We start from the raw sequence: 22658 nt of genomic DNA on the forward strand, positions 1-22658 counted from the left end.
TAGATACACAATTTCACAGATCAAAGGATAGTTTAAAGCACAACTTTGAGGCCCATGATTAAATACATGAAAATAGATTAAAAAAAGGTTATTAATAATAGTTCCGTAAATTATTTGCTCCATCTTATATTTATAAAGACATTATTAACTTTTACGAATATTGGACTTGGGAGAGACAAATGAAGTGTTAACGAATTTTTAGAGTGCTGAGTCTCGTGAATTCAATCTGTAGTCCATTTATTTTAGGTTCTCACTTCCTGTACAGATCTATGACTCTTAAATATATTTTTATTTTACTCGTATCACTAAGGTGAATAACGAAGTCAACATTAGAAATTGCGAAAAACATTGTTACAGACATTAGACCCTGTTGCTTCATGTCCAAAGGGAAATGTCTCTTTTGCAATCTGCAATAGAGAAAATGGCAAGAGTGCACAACCAAACTAAACCATCCATGACCAAATAGAAAGATCAACAGACAAGTAGAGACGTGGGGCTGAGGAATAGTGGTTCATTCTGTACGACCCAAGAAGAGATGCTAGCTTTGTCTACGTCCAGTGAAAAAGTTGAGAGCAAACCTTGAAAAGCGGGTGAGGGTGAAAAACATTTGCAAGATAGCACGACCCTTCACAATGCCCTCCCTCACGCCCCTGGCGGTTCGGGCTACCGCTGGGTCATCCTCAGTTTTCGGACTCGTCATTACCTGCAACGAAGCTATAACCAAGTAAAGAACATGGAGTAAAATTGTTTGCCACCAATTGAAATCATAGGAATATAAAGTGAAGTGCATTGGGAAGAACTTATTAAAATAGTATGACTCTTACAAACTCTTTTTACCTTATTTCAAATAAGCCTATTCAAATTATTATTAACTTATGTGAATAAATTTCATGATCAAATTTAATTACAAAACTTGCCAAAAATAAGTTTAAAAATAACTTATTTTAATAAACTATACTGAGAATCCTGTTCAAAGAAAAGACCTTCTGACTATTTCTATAAGTAAACTCTTCCAAACAAATCATAAATCCCTTCTATCATAAGAACTTGTTGAATGAATAAATCTAAACCATTATCCAAACCCTAGAACAGCCACTGATGGTAAATAACCTGAAGCAGAAGAAGGCACAGTCGTTAAACGTCGAAGCCTCTGCTCCGCCAACCGAACTGCACGTGTGGAGCTTCTAACACCTTGAGTAATGTCTTGTCTACACCACAAAAGTGAAAGTGAAATCAAAATCACAGGAACAAAACAATTAGACAAAAGCAAAATTCAGAAGTAAAATAAAATAATAATAAAAAATGCAACCCTAGATCACTGAGTTCGGTGGTTAAATCGCTGATTTCCATGCCGGATAATCGAATTGCGGCCATGGTATTGGGAAGCTCCTCTCTGGTGGCATCCATGAGCTTCTCCAGTGATTCTGCCGCTTTCTTGAAAGCCTTCACAGGACGCACATTCTCACAATCAGAATATTAAGCATTTCCAAATAGAAACACTGATTCCATTACCAAATCCAGAACACAAACCAGAAGCGCAGGAATCGCAGAGCAAAAGAGCCACGTGGCACATATCGCTGTCTGGTAGAGACAAGAAGCACGTGTTTCATCGTCCGAAAAACCTAAAATGAATTGAAAAACGAGAGAGATAAATTGGTTAGGAGAGTACCACGCAAGCAAGGGCGTTGAGAAGAGTGAGATGGCGGTGAGTGAGGTTCGAATGCTGAATCAGTGAAGATCCAACGGTGGAAGTGAAGTGAGACGATTGAGGTGATTGTAGGGTGAAAGAGCACAAGGGTTGGGGAAAGGCTTGGCGTCTTGTGAACGCGAGAGAACGTCGTGAGTCGATGTTGGTGGGGAAGGCGTTTTTCGTGTGCAGAACAACGCCTGCGTTTGAACCTTGAAATCGGAGGGCATTAAGCATTTCTGTGTTTGTGTGGATGATGCATACACAGGCACAGTGATACGGACGCAGAACACAAAGCACCGAAGGTAGTTTCCACCTCGCACTCTCCGACACTAAACGACCGGAACTAGAACCAGACCCATTCTCTGTAAAAATACAACGTTGGTCTCGGTTTCTATATTAACGGACTTCAATTTGGGCCCAAGAAAGGAGGAAACTTCGTGTCTGGGAAAAGCCCAATTTGGGTTTGGATTGCATGAAGAAAAGGGATGAATGATATCTTTTTAGTCCCACCACACACACACACACAAAAAAAAAAAAAAACCCCTTTTCTAGTAAAGTGGAGGAAGGGGCTGCAGAGGGGCATATAAGACTATAAAGGGATCGGGTTAGGGGGGAGGAAGAGGGGTATGTTGACTTTTTTACTTTTTTAAAAATATTAATATAATAAATTATAAAAATTTTCATTTTTTAAATGTTACAGTAAAAAATTAAATTATTTTAGATTATTTTAATTTTTTATAATTATTATTAATATAATTTAATTATTTTTCACTCATTCAAACAAATAGAAGAAACATTTTTATTTTATTATTTTTTCTCTTATTTTAACCCATCAAATATCAAATATTTTTTACTCTATTACTTATTTTTCTATTTCCTTTCCTTTAGTTTTTTTTTTCTTTCTATTTATTTAACAAAGACTTCATGTTAACTTTTCCCGGCAAAAAAAATAAAATCCCTCCCTTTCTCTTATAGCATCCAAACAAAGATATTTTTATCATTTCATTTATTTTCTTTCCTCTTCCTATTTTCATACTATTTGAGGATGAAAATTAATGAACAGGGGTTCATAAGCTTAGGAAATATATATATATAAAAAAAAATTAATAATGTAAGTGAGAGAAAAAGAAACTGCTGTTAAGTAAAAATGTTTGCAATCTTGATTATTTTCAATACATTAGGATCACATATTGATAATCATTTGCGTGAATATAGATAAAATGCACATTAATTGCATGAATCCAAAATAAGGTCACTTTCTGCAAAGGAGAACGAAGAAATCCAAGCTTTAGCCAAAACACATTGCTCTTGAAAGATGACAGACATTCATTTCTCCTCCCATAAGTTATCTATTCATGTTGTATTCTACTAAAAAGGAGTTTGTTGGTTCCATAAAAAATGGGTGGCTTATAGGAGGATGTTGATAGTTTCGAGTAACATTTTGTATTGATGAACAACTCGGATCAAATTGCACATTTTAGAAATACACGATCTCTGTTTTTTATGCTTCGCCTTTACCTCTAGTGTTTCAGACTTGCCTCATGTCAAGCTGTATGCTTTGCTTTTAAAGAAATCTGTATTATTTTGTGATGTCTCAATGTTGATGTTCCTACTCAGCTTTTGTCTTTTTGTAACAAGTGAATATGTTTGCCATCATCTTTACCATGTTGTTGACTTGACATTGGTTGCAGATTTGGGGTGTACCCTTAAACTGCTTACAGTGTTTCAATCTTTCCCTATGTTTCGTTGTATCTTATTTGTAAGAGAATCACTGCACTCTTGTCTTGTCTTTGTTGATTTATGCAATTCTGCTTCTTGTTTTTATGTTCATGTACGCTCTGCTATCCAGCCTGCATCCTGGACATCTCTTTATCAGACTTTCATGCGTTCCTCTTTGTTGGATTACTAATTTTTTTGTTGCGTTATTGAGATAAACTTTATCCTAAATATTTGAAGACTTGTTTTAGCAAGTTTAGACTCAAACACATACTGTTTAAACAAAGGGTAACAAATTTTTTCACTCTTCATATTTGACAATGTTACAGTGCCCTCTTTTAAAAATGATGCTAATCAACTTAAACTTTTCTTGATTTAAAAAAGTAAACCTTCTTTCATTATTTTATAGACTTATTTAAGCGTTTAATTCATAAAAAAATTACATAATTTTAACTTACTTAGTTCTTCTAAATTTTTTGTTAAAAAATAATTCTTACTTTTTTCTCGTACTTTTTTTTTAGTCCGTTTAACAAACATAGTCTATTGATATACTGGTAGTGTTAGTTTTTTGTTAGACTACATCAACTTGAGAAACTAAAAGTAAAGTACAAGAAAAAAAGATAAGGATTGTATCCTAACAAAAAATATATATAAAGATTATGTTTAAATTATACAACATTTTTAAGGATCAAATATTTAATTAAACTTTACTTTATATAATTCTTAGACTTATCACTCAGATTTTCTATTATATATATATTTTTCATGTAAAACCATACACACTATCCAAATAACAATAAAAAAGATGAAACTTACAAGGAAAGTAAGTCTAATTTCATAATAATAATAAAGTAAAAACGTAACTAACACTAGTTTCAAAAGAGGTTAGCGTTATTATCCTTAAATTATAAAATATTAAATTAAATGAAATTTGAAATTAATATAAAATGTCAGGTCATATGTTTTACAAAATAATAAAAATCAATAACAAAAACTATATAATAGCAATGTAAACATCGACCTTATGTCTTGATTTGTCTAAAAAACATTTTAAATAAAAATAATAATAAAAGCTGCTTCAAAATGAGTTTATACCATTGACCTTCATCAATTATCACCCACGTTGCTTGTTAGACGATACGACTGAATTTTCCTTTGATGTTACGCTTGTTTAGTTTCCTAGATTGTCCGTATTTCAGAGTTAACTAATTTAAGTTTTAAAGTCAAACTGACAGATTCGAATTTTTTTGTCAAATCTATTTCCAGCCAAAACTGGAAATGTGATCAAATGGACCAAGAAAGCAAATAGAAACGTATTCAGAACATACTTCTGCGTACAAATCACCCTTCCACCATGCTAGTAGATGGTCCAGAATATAAAAAAGGACAACTTTTCTTTTACCAAATTCTCCGATTGAATTTAACTGACAAGTACATGTTTTTTCAGCATTAAATATCTGTTATTAAAAATATATTATTTAATTCAAAATATTCATTTCAGTTTTAAGATTGAAACCTAAATTGAACACTGACTTGTGTAAAAACCACCAATTCAGAATTTTCATGTTACAATTATAATTTATTTAAGTATTTTAAATATGATAAACAAAACATGTAATCTGCTTTAATTTTAAGTGAGTCCTGCACCCCACGTCACCTTTGTCAAGGCATCTTTTCCACCCATTATAACTGTACTAGGTTTTTTAACATTAATGCCCGTGCATCTATTTTGCTCTACTACAGAGTTTGACGCTATGGCCTTCCAAGCCAATATAGTGAATAATGCAAGTTGTCAAGCTGAAAGAAAATTACTTTGATGATTTTGCCTGCCATTTACATCGCATATTTACAGCATAATACCCTCTAACATAGCCTACAAAATTCTTAATTCAACGATGGCGACTTCCTAGCCTATATGAAGAAGCATTTCACCATCTCGGAACAGTATTAACTCCTACCCGACTACCCCACCCCCTCTTTTTTATTTTTTTTCCTTCTCCCCATCTTTTCCTCTACATTTCTTGTCATTTTTTGTATATGGAGTCCACAAATAAGCAAATAATCAGTTACCGACTGGCTAACTTTCACCAGGAACCAAGCAATCACAAAATAGAAGCTCCTTAGCTCGTCTTCTCACCAATTCTGCTAACATCTGTTACTATTGCGTTGCAAAAGAAACATCTCTGGCAGTTCAAAAGGTGTCTGGTTATACAGCCATAACAAGATCTGTGTGAACAAGGTGTAATCTGAGCATCTGCTTCACATGCATAACATATGCAGCACAAGCTATCATCAAGATCTGTGTCTCCCACGCTATCTATTTTATCTTGTTGTAACACAGTGCGGCATGTAAGAAGGCTCAGAAAGTTCTCTAGCTGCTCGTATTTTGTCACATAAGCTTCCCCCCGAAAAGATCCATCCTGAGAAAATGAAAGAGCAAAAAGATGGTAATCATATATATAAGAATTGTCAATTTTTCCAAAGCTTTCTTTTCATTTGACATTATAACATAAAATGTTCAATTTGTTAAAATGAAAATCATCCGGTGATATTATGGAGGTAACAAGATATCAACTTCTAATATTGTAATAATGCAAGTCTGCAAAACTGTGAGGGATTTGTCCCAATGAAAGACCAATATGAATCATATAGTTTGTATCCCACTAATGTCAGAACTAATATCTCCTCGAGCACTTTTTGTTATGAATATTGAACTTTCCTGGTTGAGTTCATTACTAATTTCGCATTACATAGCACCAAGTTTGAAATAAACAAAATAAATTGAATCAATTGGAAATTACAAAAGTTCGATAAAGATTGCGTTAGAAACAAAAGGCAATTATCTGAACATTGAGGAATCAAGAACATAGATTAAAGGTGACAATAACTAACCCAGTTATAATCCAGAAGATACTGGAATCCATACTGAACGGTATCTGGGCAGTCCATGCTTGCAAAAACATCTAAAAGATCATTGTTTTCTTGATATTCTGCCAAATTAGTAGCATCCAGTAAATTTAAGATGATTCCTACAAGAGGTGCCAATATCATGCCTCGATTTACTTTCTCTGAAGATTGGCCATGCCGTCTAAGGGATCTGAAAAAGAAAAAGAGGATAACCTCTCATCAAAATTCAATAAATAAAAACTATTTTCAATTAACCCACATGGTCCCAAATTCTAAAGGACCCTTGAACTACCGGTCTCTCATTAAGCAATATCCATATATGGTAGATGGATAAGTAAAATTTTCAATACACACACATTCACTTCTGGCCATATACCCAAGTTTAAGTCACAAGCTTGGAACTTACAAGTCAAAGAATTCAGCATCAGCTGCAGAAGTAATGTGATTTAAGATAAATACAATCAACTCAGTTAACCTCCGCAGGTTTGTGTCTGGTCCAGACAGGAATGCTTGAGGAATCTCGTGAGTGCAGAACTCTAGAATCCTTGCAAGATTACACGAGAGATCAAATATGACACAGCATTTTCTTTGCTGAAATTCTATTACCTGCGAAAGAAGTGGTGCAACAATAAATTAATGGCATGAAGTACACAGGATGACAGGTTATATCAGACTCTGATTGAGCCCAGCAATCACTTTAGCAATAGAAAAACCTTCAATTTTATGCATGCAATGACTTGGAAGTTGGAAATAAACTACAAGGTAAATTAACAGAAAAATAGATCAACTACAAAAGTAAGTACATAAAATATGAAATCCCTTATCACATGAAGCATATGTACTACTACTGCTACAGAACTCTAACTTGCGCAACTAGGATAGAAAACAAACCAAGATGGAAATTCTATATAGCAAAATAACACGCTCTCATTTATTGGCTGAAATTTATTAAAAAGTACAAAAACAAGAGTGGAATATGAGACCCATATATTTTTTATGATTTTCATTAAGTCTCAGCCAATAATAAAAAGTGTGTTGCTAGCATATCTCAAAATGATATTCATACCTGGTACTTTTCTTGCATTTCTCGAACAGAAACTGAAAATTCGGTCATGGTCCAGCTAAGTGTATTAAACAGACGGTTTAGAAATGATGAAAACAATACTTCTTCATATATGCAAGCTTCTTTTAGCAACCTCTGCATTGCATCAAGAATCGAAGGGGAAAAACCTTTACAGTGAGAAATCAATCCAAGCAAGAATTACTCAGAAAAAAAAAAAAGAGGACGTTACATACTTGGAAAAGAACTGATGATGAAGATGATTCCCCATTCTTTGAAAAACTAAAACCAGAACCCTTGCACAATCGAAGGAGTATGTTTGTCACTGGAATCCAAGATCTGTTGTCAAATGCGGATAATAAAGCTTTTGGCATTCTTTGGGTGGCTGCCTCATTGCTCTCAAAAGCAGCCAAGTACTCCCTGTACTGCACCAGGACAGATATAGACTGAAGAAGAAGATCCCTAAGATCTGCACTTGATATTCTTGGATCGTTGAAATGGGTAACTACAAAGGTGACCTAGTGAAAAAGATATCCAAGCAGAACTTAAAACCAAAGGGAGGATCACTCAAAACCCTTACTAAAGCAATGGTTACAAGCATCAAGCATGCTGCAACAGAAATGACAGATTCATTTGTAATCTTCAGGTATATGTTAGTTTCAACAAGTATATGAACAAAAATTTCATCATCACAGCATAACTAATCAGCTCTTCAACAAGCATAGTTTTTTTATTGTGTTTCCCTGCAGTTCTTTCTTGCAATTTATTACTTGATAAAAAAGAGAGCCTGATAAATCCATGAGGCCAAAAAAATAATCACCAACAACGTTAGCAGGAAAGAAAAACTAGTGAAGGTTGTAAAAGAAAAGGAAAAGATGTTCGTAGAGAAAATCGGGACTTGGGTATTTTGAAATGTCAAACTAGTTTCTACATTAATTTTGTAAACATAAGTAATATATTAGCTCAATTAATATATAAGGATAGAGATATTTTTAAAACATTAGAGACAAAAAATAAAAATGGAAACGATCTCTTTGTAAACAGTAGAGATAAGCTATTGCCAAACAGAGGAATCATAATAAGCATGTTCTAGGTCTTGGATTATTGACATTAAACTGACACCTCCAATTACTTCTGTATTTTTTTTTTTTCAGTCAACCACAAGCAACCAGTCTATTCTGAAAGGTATAGTTAGCCTGTTCAAAGGGACAGGCCTACATGATTACATCCTTTTTTATAGAAGAATTCTATTAACACAGAAGAATATTACAGAGGGAGAAGAGGATAGGATATCATCCTTGAAAAAGACAAAGGCAAAGGTATATTACATCAAGGAACAATAGATCTCAATGTAGTAAATCTACTGAATCCCATATAACATATAAGAGACAAGGACACCACTTTAATTAAAAAGCCACATATTTGTGTATATATATATATATATATATATCTTCCTTTACTATATTGATTGTGTGATTGAACAAATGTTGGGCAATGAAACTATGAGACCAAAAAAATCATCTAATTTCTTCTCAGGTGTTGACATGAATAAATGGCCCAAAAAATTTTCTACACATTCTGTAGTTCAAATTTCATTCACTCACAATCCAGAAACAAATGCCGGATCTAATTTACATCCACCACAAGTCAATTATCAAAATAGGAAAACTGGAGAAATAGAGATTGAAAGGGTGATACATACAAATGAAGCAAGTCCTCGCTTGATGAAAATTGTGGATGGAACAAATGGAGGATCACTTTTCCGCAACACATGAAAGCAATCAACCTGTATGATGGAGATAATATTAAAGCCAAGAGATTTTTTTATATAATTATATGAAATGATAAGAGAAAATTTAATTAATGCATTGCTTTTCTATTATGACGACCCTTTCCCTCTACACAATGCATCAGATATCCATTCTAATATGTCTGATGGATAAGAAACAGAAAATAAATGTATTAAAATGGATAGCTGGTGAAGATGTTTTGTACTCACAACTGAGTGAATCAAAACTGCTGTTAAATTTAAACCAATGATAAATATTTATTTACCAAAGCTTCCAGATAATATTCAGGGATGTAGATAAACACCAAATCCATATTGCTAAGAACCAGAAGCAATTGGACAACCCACATGCACATTGCATACATTCCTCTCTGCTTCCATCGAGAAAATAGAGAGATGCGGTACCTGTAAAGCAAGAAATGTCACAAAAAATGAGGATGTAAGGAAACAACATTGACATGTAACCCAATGTTATCCTTAGAATGCTAGGCTTTTTTTAAAGGATATTAGTATTTGAGAAGCATCCAGAAAGCAAACAAAACACAATATATTCTAATAATGTAAATTCCTAAATTTCTGTCATGTGTTGCCTTCATTTGAAAGAGAGGTAGCCATAAAACACTGACCTGAAAAGTTCAATCAGAACTAAAATTCTGAAGTGAAAGCACGCGAGTTTTGAAATGATAAATTTATTAAGGTTAAATTAATCTATAAGGCCCGACAATCTGTGGATCTTTAAATAGGTCCTTATATCTTAACGGTATATTTGAGAATTGAGAGTTGGGTTTTGTAAGGAAAGAGAAAGGGGAGAGCAAATTTTTATTTTTTAATTAAGAGAATCACATATATTGTTTATAAGAGTAAATAAAAGATTAATACATTAAATCTATACTAATATATCATTTTATTTTTAATTCTAAAAAAATCATGAAATTTGATCATGTTTATTAGGAACAAAAATTTTGCCCGCCATTCCCTTCTAAAATCTATCATAACTAGGTCCTTGAACTTATAAATTATTTTCAATTTGGGTCCCTGATTAAGGTTCTGTTAAGGTTTAATTAAGTACAAAGACCTATTTGAACTCAAATAGTTTAGAGACCTACTTAATAATTAAACTAGTAAACTGGAGTCTAAACTATTTGAAAATTTTGAATTAGACTCTTGTAATTGACAGAAACCTAGTTAATGACCCAATTAAAAATGATTTATAAGTTCAAGGACTTAATTACAAACTTTTAAAACATAAGAACTTACTTAAAAATCCACAAACAGTTCAAGGACTTACAGATTAATTTAACTTTTTATTAATAATTAACAACAATGTTCAAAATCTAGATCTCAAAAAACAATTATTAAAACTAGGAGCAAATTATAATGCGAGTTTCTCAAAGTAACCATCAAACTGACAGCTTTGACCTTAAGTATAGCACGAGTTTTATGAAACATAAAACAGAGAAAAGAAACACAACATTTTGAAAGCATACTTCTGCTGTTTACAAAATATGAACTATATTTCAATTCTTACAAATTATATCCAACAACTTTCTCTTTATTAGAATTATTATAGCTTAGTAATATAAGTAGAGTCCAATAAACAAAATATGTAAATAAAGTGAGAAAAGGAATGGAGAAACAGGCATTTATTAAGTTAATCAACCAGAGCTTGGAGCTCCTTATTATCTGTAGCGAGAATGTGTACCACCAAAATTTACAAAATTAAGGAACAGTCAGACTGTTGTCATGAAATGTAAGTTATCAAACTAGGTTTTCAATAACATAATGATAAGTTGAGAACAAGAACTACTACGTAACCATCACCACTGGAAAATTTCAACCTAATGTCATTTGGGTGAAGTAAAAAGCCAGTTCAAAATAAAAAAAAAAAATAAAGCACACTAGGGAAAGTATAAACAGATAAGACAAATTTGCTAAGTGCTACTTCTAATGGTTATCTTACCAAGCACAATGCCTAACACAATCAATGACCTCTTCTCTATAATCATTACGAGCTTCTTTCAAATGCTTCAATTGCTCACTGCAAGCTCGTTCTCTTATTTGCTTATCAGTTTCCTCCAGAAGGGAAATTGACTGTGCCTGATGAGTCATGTAGTATGATGCCTGCAAAAGCAGGAAGAATAACATTCATATATCTTTTCCATCTTTTCCCTAAAATTTAAATGATATTCAAAATCAATTAAGTAATTGGAAAATTGAAAATTACACCAGTCAAAATGAAGATGAGCAGATGAAGAGTCCAGAATAGGAATAATTGACATCGTTGTAAAGCAAAGTCCAATTCATACTGCTGAATCATTTTTGTAGGGTACTTTTTCGTAAAACTCACTACTAGATGGAAATTTTGTTTCATGCAAATCATGCTCATAGAATTTTACATTTACCAAAAATTGATCAATAATCAATCAAGATGCCTAAAAATAACATAGAAATTGTGTTTATAGTGAACAAAAATACCAACCATTTGATTGCAGATTACTCTTATTCTGATTTTTTAGAATATGATGTATAAGATCTGCATAATGGTTATTTGATACTCAACAGTTGGATTGGTAAAAAAAAAAAAAACTTTTTTCTACAGAAGATTATTAAATGGTGTAAGTGTGTCAGATTGAAATGGTCTTAATTGATCTCCACTCCATGTGTATTGGTTTCCTTTCCCCCTCCCATATTAACTTACAAAGAAAATGGTTTTGAAACGCAAGCCCTAGACATCATTTCTCACCATACTTGCCAAAATAAAAATATGGAGATGGTAGTAAAAAAAGAATTAAGATTAAATTACACAGATATTCTCCCATGATTGTGAATTAAACTAACCTCTCCTCTTATTTCAGAAATTACACTGATTGACCTCTGGTCGAATTCTCATCAAACAGCTATCCTGTTTAAATTCTTTCCAGATATATCATTCCATACAGGTGAAAAACCAAATACTAAGCAATAGTGTATGTGAGTGTAATTTAGATAAATCTCAAGTTAGGTTAATCTGAATTAAAATTTCAAATGCATGTTTGTTTTATGTTCATTTTGGGAGAAAATTTGCTATGTTTTTCAAAAGCTCATTTAGTAAGATTTTAATTATAAGTTGTGTTAAACACTGTTAATATATCCTACATTAGTTAAGAATAGAGTCAGAATACTCCTTATAAGTACTAAGGTAGTCCTCCTCCTATGAGCTAACTTTTGGGAGTGAGTGAGGTCCAAGTTTCTTAACAAACACGAAATAAGCCAATGCAAACACACACCCAGTCAGAATCTTAGTTTTAGATTAATTTTCAATCATTTGTATAATATTGAGTGTAAGCATTGACTGTTAAAGTGGAAGAAATTGACCTTAGTAGAGTTTAACTAGTTATTCTTGATTTGGGGACTGACTTGTATGAGTCTTGAGTACCACCACAACTCCTTCACATTTTTCTTTCTCAATCTTTAGAAAAAATTCATGCGTTTCAGAGAAAATAAAGCTGTTCACCATCAAAACTTGCTATATTACAAAAAAAATGTCAAAATGATCTCACCTGCTTAAAATTTGGAGCAAGACCAACATGATACAACCACAGCAGAGCATCAAGCAGCTCTTCTTCTTGTAGCGTAGCTGTAGACATGTTAGTATCCTTTGGTACAGAATTCATCTGGTGCACTTGGCGGTAACCATACTCAGGTTCTGATTGATCACTGGAGCTAGGTTTATCTGTTATCTCATCATTCAAACTCCCATCGCTGCACTCAGCAGCAACATGAGCAGGTCTTTCAGGAATAGAGCTACAATGACCACGAGAACCTTTGGCCAGGTATTTAGCTGGAACCTTGAAATTTCTTGTAAAATCAGAATCATAACTAGAACAACAGCATGGCTTCTGCCTGGTCAAATGAGTGACTCTGGTTTCTTCACCATCCATGCAACCTTCATCCCATCGAATCTCTTCCATTTCATGATCAATTGCAGGGTGTAGCTTTGATAAATGGCCATAGGATCCCCCAAGCCTGGAAATATCAGTTCTATGGGGATCATTTTTAAGAAACAAATGTGCTGGAAAACTCTGTTCACCACCTCTATGAAGGAAACCAACATCAGCTTTGCAGCTCTTTAACCAGCTACAGACGTCACCCAATGCAAATCCTTCCGACAGAAAATGGAGTACAACTGTGTAAATTGAAACAAGAACTGAATTGCTAGAAACTCCAGGGGGTGGCACATTTCGTTCTGCTCCTCTGTTCTTCAGTAGAAGACTACGTAAAAATGTCCTAAATACTGCTCCAGGTAACTGGGGAGGATTCGTAGGTGGTATAAATTGTATCACTAAGCGACAGAGGTCCCTATGTTTCTCCTCAATCTACATGTAAAATTAGGTATACTCAGAAATGAAGGAAAATATGAAAAGAGTATCCAATAGCACAATAGTTCATAGAATTTTACCCTCAAATAAGAAGGAAATATTATTCATAAAATTCATAGTAACAACCTTATTTTTTGCATTATATAGTTATATAATGATAATGATGTTTATATGATAAAAATGAGTGGGTAAATGAAAAAATTACTTCTAATGCAGAAAATTCAGATAGCATAAGTTTACCACAACCCTAATCCCGAGTCCCATGCCATGACCTAATGGAAATATGGTGGAAAGGAATATAAAACAAAAATGAAAATAAATTCACTTCAGAAATAAGAGAAAATGCGCATATTCAGCAATTAGATCACATGATTAGTTAAGAGAGGAATGTGTTAAATTGATAAGATTTGGACTCATAATCATTGGTAAACTTAATTAGGTTTCTTTCATTTTATTCAGCTTCATGCATGAATGACAGGTCGCAGCATCATTTCTGTGATCTGTGACATTCATTATTCCCCAAATATAGGACTTGGGACTTAGTTACATGGGTCATTTAAAACAAAAAAGAAAAGAAACTCCATTGCCTAGGGGCAGAAAAGTAGAATAAACCAAATGTCACTCTTTCTATTCACTTTTAACACTCTTCTTTTACTTTTCATTACTATCACATTCCATCAATCGTGATAATGCAATAGATAATTTTATATAACAGGTAAACTAACAATTCAAATTGATATTTGAAAATATTTATAATTATTGCATACAAAAATTTGTTAGTTTAATTGTTTGCTTGCTTCTTCAAAGTTCCGATAGCAACAATGAGGCAAAATATATTTAATTCAGACATTATAAATAAAAATGGATCTAGATCAAGGAGAAAAAGAATTTACCTTACTGATTGATTCAGATAAAGCTGTGGTTGTCAACATCATGTTACCTTCATAAGATGCATCTTCAGATGAACCAGGCCACCAAACAGTTGGTATCATGGAGTCAAGATCCTGCTTGTTTGGTGTCTTTTGTGACAGAAAACCTTCGAACAAGAATTCAAAATCTGGTGACCTCCACCAAAGCACCATGAGTTCCTCTCGTCTTAGTAGATGACATGCCAATGCAAGGTGAGAATATGATCCAGAATAAGGACATTCAGTAAGTGCTAATGAGGCTATTTTACAACCACAGGAAAGGGCATACAGGATGTGCTCAAATAGCACATGTGATCCTTGAAATTGTAGCAGAACCTCTACTACTTTATCCAAGCTTGAGTAATCATGGGGTGCATGCAAACCAAAAACTTCATAAATGAAAGACAACAGTGGACCCCAAACCATATACTCTGTGATCCCAACATCTGCTTCAAGTATAGAGAATAATTCCTCACATATAGCATGGGAGACAGGTTGGAAAATTTCTTCCAGTGAAACAAACCTATTCACTCTTCTCAATTTCTGAACTAAAGAATGCTCAGCTCGTTCCACTGAATGCATGTCCAATAGCCTAGACCAGCATTGCAGCAATTGGGTGACAAAGTAGCTCTTAGATGGAGGAGCCTGAAGAGGAAGGTAGCCTTCAATTGGATACTTAAATGGTCGGGCTCCGAAATTCAATTCACATCTTTCACCCCGAGAGAGAGAAACTGCTGGATAATAACCAAAACCAGGACCCATTTTTCGGATCCCTTGGAATGCCACCCCAAGTGAATTGCCATTCCTATAGAATAGAATTTCATCTTGATCTAAATCTATGCAACATCCAATGATATCACCAACAACCCATGACTGACCATACGTCTCATTATCCTTGTTCCACTTGCTAACTCGTCTCCCATCATAGGCATAAGAATCATCGGCATCACCAACACCTTTGTGGTCAGTGAAAGGGCAAGAAAGAGTGGCCCAACCAAGCTGCTGTATGCCAGATGTTTCTAGCATAACTTCATACATCCATTTTCCTTTCCAAACACAAGCACTAGCCCTGGCACTACTGAACATTGCCAAGCTCTCTATCAGAAAAGGTGACTTGATAACTTTAATATCACCACAGATGCTGGATTCTTCTAGGCCTACAACTTCAGGCCCATTGCCATTTTTATTATTAATACAAATCCCATCTTTTTCACCATAAGAATCACCCAATTTCATGTTATATCTTGAGAATTCATTATGAATGACAGACCGAATAAAATTGCAGTCAACCGGACCAGTCAATGAATTGAGCGATCTGTTGGGGAAGCCAAACACATATTCAAGGGTTCGCTCCACAGACTGTTGCCCTAAATCATCACAGCAAGAAAGCAGCCGAGTTTTTGGCAAATTTTTCTTACTGTCCTCACCATTCAATATTACAGCCAGACCAGCTGAAAACCCACCAACTCGCGGGCTATCTTCACCCATCTGTGACACACAGAAAGCACTATCCCTCAACTAGCCCGAAGCCAGCTGAAAGCTTTTCCAATTTCAAATCCCCGTCAACTGTCACAAAGTCAATTGAGCTCGCTAGATATTCGTGATCCATGCTAAAACAAAATTATGAATTCTCTTACATGCCGTATGAACAGTTTGGGCCCAAAATCCACAACACAGCTACAACAGAAAAACTACAAAGAAGCGTAACAAATACAATATGCTCAAAAATTAACCTGAATGAACAAAAATTCGAAAACAAACAAACAAGTCTACTTTATGCTCATGTCAAATAAAACAACAAATCTCAACAAGTTTACAAAATTCCAAAAAATAAAAATAAAAATAAAATAATATATATATATATATATATATATATATATCAGTTTTTCCCGGAAAATAAACAGAACAAAAAAGGAGGAAGATACACGAAAGGTTGAAGATTCGTTGACAACGAGAAATTTAAAAAAAAAAAGATGAAAATTGTATATCGCCCCATAAATTAAACCAAAAAGCGTTAGCACCTTAATAATATGAAAAGGCTTCGAAATTGGTGTTATTAATCAAAGAATGAATTAATTTAAAACAGAAACTTACAGATAAAGTTCATGCTGAGGAGAAAGAAAAGGCGGCGGAAGGTTGCTAGGGTTTTGCAGGCTCCATTGCTTGAGATTCGATTACAGTAACACAGTGAATAGTAGTAATATGAGAGAAAGAGAACGTGGAATTTTCCGAGGGAGAAATGGTGTGGATGATTTTATAATTGTTTTGTAATAGTAATGATTCTGTTTGTTGCTAATAATTTTCGCCAAAAAGTTTGGGGGCAAAGGCAAAGAGAAGGAAGCAGAAGCCCGTGCGCGCTGACTCGAATCGAACCGTAGCGAATGGAGTTGCGACTGACACGTGTCGGAGAAAGCACCGGTTGGGATGGGTGACTTGGCTGCTGACTTGACAGGTAGTGGTACTGGCAACTGGCACGATAGGGGCCACCCGTTCTTTGAATCGCTGTGTTTTCCTCTATCTATTTTGCTGTTGTTAGGTCAATTTTACGCTTCCCTGCGCTTCTGTTGAAGGGACATATTCGGTCTTGGACAAAAATTAATTCCTTTTCTTTCTTTCCTTTTAATCCAATAATTCTATGTTTTCATTAATTAATCTTCTCAATAATAAATATTTGACTAATTCAATACAATATAAAATATATCGAAATAATAAATGAGATTATCATTTTTATTTTCTAATTTTAATTATAATTTGTAACTTTTTCTTATTTGATTTATCTTTTAATTTTAATTTAGTCTTTCGATTTTTTTAATGTAATTTGGTTCTTTAAGTTGTTTTTCGTGCCAAAAACTGTCTACAGCTTGTTCCATTTTTTTAATTTTCATTTACTTAACAAACATTTTAGTATTTGATGTAATATAAGTATATAATAAAAATATTAGATTTTTAAAATTTGGTTAATAATATGGTTTGGATGTGGTTATTAGGTATTAAAAAATATTTTTTAATTTAAATTTACTACTGTTGTTAATAAATTTTACATAATTACATAATCATATTGTCATGTTAACAACTATCTTTTGTTTTTATAATAATTAATATAAAAATTATATTTATGATGTTTTTTGATTGATTAATAATTTTTTTTTACATTTATAATGTACTAAATTTAAACTCTTAAAATTAAAAAAAATATTTAAAAAATTAATTAGTTAATAATCGTTTACAAAAATATATTTTTAATAATTAATTGAGAATTTTGAATGATAATTTAACATATTAGAATGGAAACAAAATATACATTAAGGAAAATTAAACTTAGCACAAAATATTATTATTTTAAAAAATTGAGTTGAGAGATTGAGCAAAGTTAAAGGACAATTTTGACATAAAAAAAGTAAAAAGTATTAAATTGAATTGTAAAATGTTAAATAACTAAACTAAAATTTAAATTAAACTTTAATGATGAAATAAAATAAAAAACCTTAGGAAAATAATTATATTCTCTCTCTCTCTCTCTCTCTCTCTCTCTCTCTCTCTCTCTCTCTCTATATATATATATATATATATATATATATATAATTTCAGCATAAGTTATTTATTTAATATTAAAAAAATCTAAAAATGAATTGTGGTGTTCTGTGCTTTATTTGTTTATTAATATTTTATAAACAATATCGCATAACTTAACGCCTTTGAAAATGTTATATTCAAGGAATTTTACTTCTTTTACTTTAAAATAATTAAATCGTATATGCTAGTAAAATCTTTTTCTTTTTTTAGAGATATATAGATGATCTATGTATCTTCAGTATATGTATGAAAAAAATTCATTCATACTTATATATGTTATTTAGAATATACGTGTTTTTAATTATTTTTTTTCTTCTATTTTATCCTTTTACGAGAGCGTTAGAAGTATTAATAGAGAAAACAGAGAGATAAAAAAAATTTTTAAGACAACTTTATCAATACATTTTAAAATCTATAAGTTAATTTTTTTCCTTTTAAAAAATTTCAGTAAAAAAATGGGGTCCCCTTAATTATTATTGTATAAAATAATATCCATTAATCATCTCAAATTTAATAAAAACATGTCAGATTCGTTCAATAGCATGATTAAATCACTTTTTTACACTTTACAAGCGTGGCTTTAATTATGGTCAAACATTTGTTATTCATCAAACTTTTTTAGTAAAGATGTGTGCAATAAATAACTTTTGAACTCATATTTGGTAGATTTGACGTTGTAAAAATAACATCTATGTTAACTCAATCAAGTTTAACATTAATTATGTTACAACTTATTATTGAGTTATAGGTACTAATTTTTTCCCACAGTAAATTATTCAAAATAATATAAAGAACTTAAAGATTTAAAAGCCATCGAAGAACAACAAAATATATTCAATGTTAATAGTACTTAGAACTCTTCCTCCACAATAATATAATGTGGCGGAATATTATGTTTAAGGTATTTGGTTATTGGATTTTTCAGCATGTTATGGTATAAGTAGCATGCTTCTAACCAAATAAAATGTTATTCACTTACACTTGACTTTGACTAAAGAATATGCTTAACCAAATTATACTTAACATATGCGAAAAATGTGTGTCAAACATTTAAACACTACTATGAAAAAGTTATGGATAATATAACTTTTAGATTATATTTATAGGATACTATTATAAATAACCTTTCTGATATGAGTTTAAGAGTTATTCGACTTTTAAATTTTAAAATCATCTCTTCCATTCTTAGATGATAACTTATAAAAGACAATTTAACTATTTTTTATGCAATTAATTTTTTTTTTCAACTAAAAAACTGCCAAACATACTCTTAAAATCAAAATATTGTAATTCATCACAGTCACATGAAATGTAGATTTTTAAAGAATGGATTTTTTTTTTTTTAAATACTGTCAAAACTGATAAAAGAATTATTTTTAAAAAATTGATGTAAATTTTCAAGTCAAAATGTAAATTTTTTAAGAAAATCATTATAAAAAAATATATATTTAAGAGCATATAATTAATTAGAAACGTGCAAAAAATTAAAACACAATTTTTAAAAAAAATTATTTTTAGAACTCACATATGAGTTCTTAACATTAACATTGGATACCTTGTAATTTAGATTTGGTAAATTTGATTTAAAATATAATTAGTGATTTTCCATATACTGTATATATATTATTAAATTATATTTTTTAATAGTTAATTAAAAATAGATTATATAATTATTTATAAATTTGAAATAAAATAAACATTATAATCATTAATAATAAATACTCTATTATATTAAGTAAAATAAAATAAAGAGAAAATTTTAAATTATGAAATAAAATATAGAAAATTCAAAATTCAAAATTCAAAATTCAAATCATTATTAATTTTTAAAAATGTTTAAGGTAAAAAAAGCTACACAGTATAACGAAAAAGAGAATCAACTCTCGAAAGAATTTTCGTTTGAGAAAATTCTTAAAAACGCTGTATTTATATTTAACTATGAAAAAAATTGTTTTACCATTTAAAATTAAACTAAAAAATGTTTGGGATACTTTTTTAATGAAATAAGAATTAAAAAAAAAAAAACTAGAGCTGCATACGTGCAAAAGCAAGGGTTTAGATTCAGAAAGAATCACAACTCTCACTAATTTTTACTGCACAATGTATTTCTGATTGATTATTTGAAAAGAGTTTGAAAAAATTGATTATTTCATTATATTATAATTAATTATTATGATAATTAATTATATAAAATAAATCTTGTGTTTAGATAGGTTAGATTAAAAGTAATTTAAAATTTTTTTTTGGTGCTCAGAATATATAAAATAGTATTTTTTTAGGTTAAAGTTACAATAATCTTTAAAGTTACGTGCATAGTTTTGATTTAAAATAATTAATTATTAAAGATAACATAAAAAAGTAAAATTTAACTAAGAAATAAGATAAAAACTTCATAAACTTCAAATTTTTACTTACTTAATTAAACTATTTCTTTTATAAAAAATAATAAAAATTATAATTTTTTTTTTCAAGATTATCTAAACAAAAGTGACACTGTTTTTCTTTTCTTTTCTATGTAATCAACAAAAATAATATCGTTCAAACACGCACTAAGACTGGAAAAATTTTCAACGAAAGTCAACAATTGTCCAACTATCTGGATAGTTTTATCATAACTAGAAACCTTGAACCTGTCCTTTGCATGGGTAGTGTGCATATTTTCATTCTTATAATTTAATTATTTGAAATTTATTCAATATAATATAAATCATATTAAAACAACTGTTTACCATAATATTATATTAATATTACTTATGCATATATTTTAAATTTTAAAATATATATTTATTATAATTATTGATTATTTTCAAATAGTAATATAATTTAAGAAATAAAAGGAAAATAATTGCGATAAATTACCGATGCACAAGCCACCGGCGGCTACTTGAATATTGAAATATTGAATTGATATTCACCAGCACAAAAGGGGACCAGAAAACTGCAATATATTTTTTTAATCATATCTTTTGAATGAAAAAATATTATTTAAATCGAGTAAAATTATTATGTGAAAAATAATTGAATATTGAATACAACTATATGGATAATTTTTTTTAAAATATTTAATATAATTATTTTTATTAGAACTTGAAATTATAAATATAAAGTATTAGTAATGTATAACAAATTTATGTGAGAGTTATTAAATAAAAAATATAATTTATATTATTTTATTAATTTTAGTCAGCCATAAAAAATATATTTTAAAGATTTTGTTAAACATGAAACTACACAAATATTAGTAATGGATCATATTTTAACATATATTAAACAAAACCAACCATGATTAATTTCTACTAGTAGTAATTTAAAAAAAAATTCCACTAATAGTAATTTAAATTTTAGTTGAACGAAAAATAACATATCCTATATCCTTTAAATAATCAGGATTATTTTTATATACATAAAAATACATTAAAAAATGTACACATCATTTTATTTATCAAAATGTTATGTTCTTTAATTTTTTATTTGATAAAACATTTCCATAATTTTTACTCAATAAATGAGTTCGTAATATCCTTTTCAGTATGAAGTCAAATTACCAAGAAACGAAGTTATCATTCATTTTATTGCAAAGCGTATAAAACCATGAACAAGTCAATAATAATAGAAAAACTATGTCACAAATTTTAAATATTTTCTGTCAATAGTATTATAATTATTGCAGAAAAAGGGGCAATTGGGAGAGACCATGTTACCAGCTATATTTAGTATTATATATAGATTTTAATGATACTTAGTTTTTGGGTTTTTTTACTTAAATGATATATTTTTTTAAAACAAATCTTTAAAATAAGATTTTTTTTAAACTAATTTATTGTTTGGTATTTTTTTTAGTCATGTCAGAAGCAATGTTTTATCTCTCTAATTGGAGGTAGGTTGTGAGACACTTATTTAGGAAAGACATTTTTAAATTCCTACAAAAGATAAGAAACATCATTAGGCAAAATATTATTAGCAACAGAATCAATATAATTATTATGAGGACTTTCTTTACATAAAAGTAAATACATAGGTCGAGAAGCCAACAAAGTTTTCCTCACTTCTTTTTCTCTCACAAATAATTTTTCTCTTTTTTCATTTTGATTTTTCTTTTCACTTCTCTTTTTACTCTCATATTTTTCACTTGTAAGTGTCTTCATTTTTTCCTTTTTTTTAAAATTTTTTTTCTCAAACTCACTCTTTTTCTTTTCACATTTTCTCTCTTGCTCTCTTCTTAACTTCATTACTATTTGATCCTCACATACTTAACTAGGAGTCATGGATACTAAAGTGATTGTGCACCATTTATGTACAACTATGAATTTGTTGGAATGACCATCATGAATAGCTTTCTTGTCAAACTGTCAAGCTCTTTCTAAGAAGATATGACTTACTTCCATAGACATTACATCACACAAGACTTTATCTTTATACTTGCCAATAGAAAAAGTAATTAAAACTTGCCTATTAATAACCAACTCCTCTTCATCACTCAACCATTGTAGCTTATAAAGCTTGGGGTAAAGAGTATTAGTAAGATTCAATTTCTCAACAAGTCTAATACTAGCTACATTGGTACAACTACCACCATCAATAATAAAAGAACAAATATTTCCAAGTACCAAACATCTTGAATGGAAAATATTTTCTCTTTGTGTAGTGTCATCTTCCT

The 22658-nt window shown here is 30.9% G+C and overlaps 2 protein-coding genes across 4 annotated transcripts; both read right to left on the minus strand.

The window, feature by feature from the left end:
• Positions 1-215: 215 nt before the first annotated feature.
• Positions 216-2050, minus strand: LOC113864325. 2 transcript variants are annotated; one of them, XM_027497923.1, is made up of 5 exons: positions 1670-2050; positions 1531-1581; positions 1310-1443; positions 1111-1208; positions 216-714 (listed from the first exon to the last, which is right to left on the minus strand). In XM_027497923.1, the coding sequence occupies exons 1-5, from the start codon at positions 1922-1924 to the stop codon at positions 539-541; spliced, it is 714 nt and encodes a 237-aa protein (XP_027353724.1). In that variant the 5' UTR covers positions 1925-2050; the 3' UTR covers positions 216-538. The 2 variants fall into 2 exon arrangements, with proteins under 2 accessions (XP_027353724.1, XP_027353732.1); XM_027497931.1 differs by having other exon boundaries at positions 540-703; positions 1670-2017.
• Positions 2051-5200: 3150 nt separating this feature from the next.
• LOC113864313 (E3 ubiquitin-protein ligase RKP) lies at positions 5201-16807 on the minus strand. 2 transcript variants are annotated; one of them, XM_027497905.1, is made up of 10 exons: positions 14414-15916; positions 12702-13517; positions 11123-11283; positions 9429-9567; positions 9076-9159; positions 7610-7891; positions 7380-7511; positions 6720-6919; positions 6299-6503; positions 5201-5826 (listed from the first exon to the last, which is right to left on the minus strand). In XM_027497905.1, the coding sequence occupies exons 1-10, from the start codon at positions 15914-15916 to the stop codon at positions 5527-5529; spliced, it is 3822 nt and encodes a 1273-aa protein (XP_027353706.1). In that variant the 3' UTR covers positions 5201-5526. The 2 variants fall into 2 exon arrangements, with proteins under 2 accessions (XP_027353706.1, XP_027353712.1); XM_027497911.1 differs by lacking the exon at positions 5201-5826 and adding an exon at positions 16523-16807 and having other exon boundaries at positions 6200-6503; positions 14414-16119.
• Between the last annotated feature and the right edge of the window lie 5851 nt (positions 16808-22658).

This window comes from Abrus precatorius, unplaced genomic scaffold (assembly GCF_003935025.1).
Source record: "Abrus precatorius isolate BTA unplaced genomic scaffold, Abrus_2018 Scaffold10, whole genome shotgun sequence".
In the NCBI taxonomy this organism is placed as follows: domain Eukaryota; kingdom Viridiplantae; phylum Streptophyta; class Magnoliopsida; order Fabales; family Fabaceae; genus Abrus; species Abrus precatorius.

Excerpts from the sequence above, each read along its gene's own strand:
- LOC113864325 (XM_027497923.1), bottom strand. The coding sequence starts at position 1,924 with ATGCTTAATGCCCTCCGATTTCAAGGTTCAAACGCAGGCGTTGTTCTG. Across the intron at positions 1,209-1,309 it reads ACCGAACTCAGTGATCTAGG|ACAAGACATTACTCAAGGTG; the intron begins GTTGCATTTTTT and ends TTTGTGGTGTAG. Across the intron at positions 715-1,110 it reads TGTGCCTTCTTCTGCTTCAG|CTTCGTTGCAGGTAATGACG; the intron begins GTTATTTACCAT and ends ACTTGGTTATAG.
- LOC113864313 (XM_027497905.1), bottom strand. The coding sequence starts at position 15,916 with ATGGGTGAAGATAGCCCGCGAGTTGGTGGGTTTTCAGCTGGTCTGGCT. Across the intron at positions 9,160-9,428 it reads AATATTATCTGGAAGCTTTG|GTTGATTGCTTTCATGTGTT; the intron begins GTAAATAAATAT and ends TCCATCATACAG. Across the intron at positions 6,504-6,719 it reads GATGCTGAATTCTTTGACTT|ATCCCTTAGACGGCATGGCC; the intron begins GTAAGTTCCAAG and ends TTTCTTTTTCAG.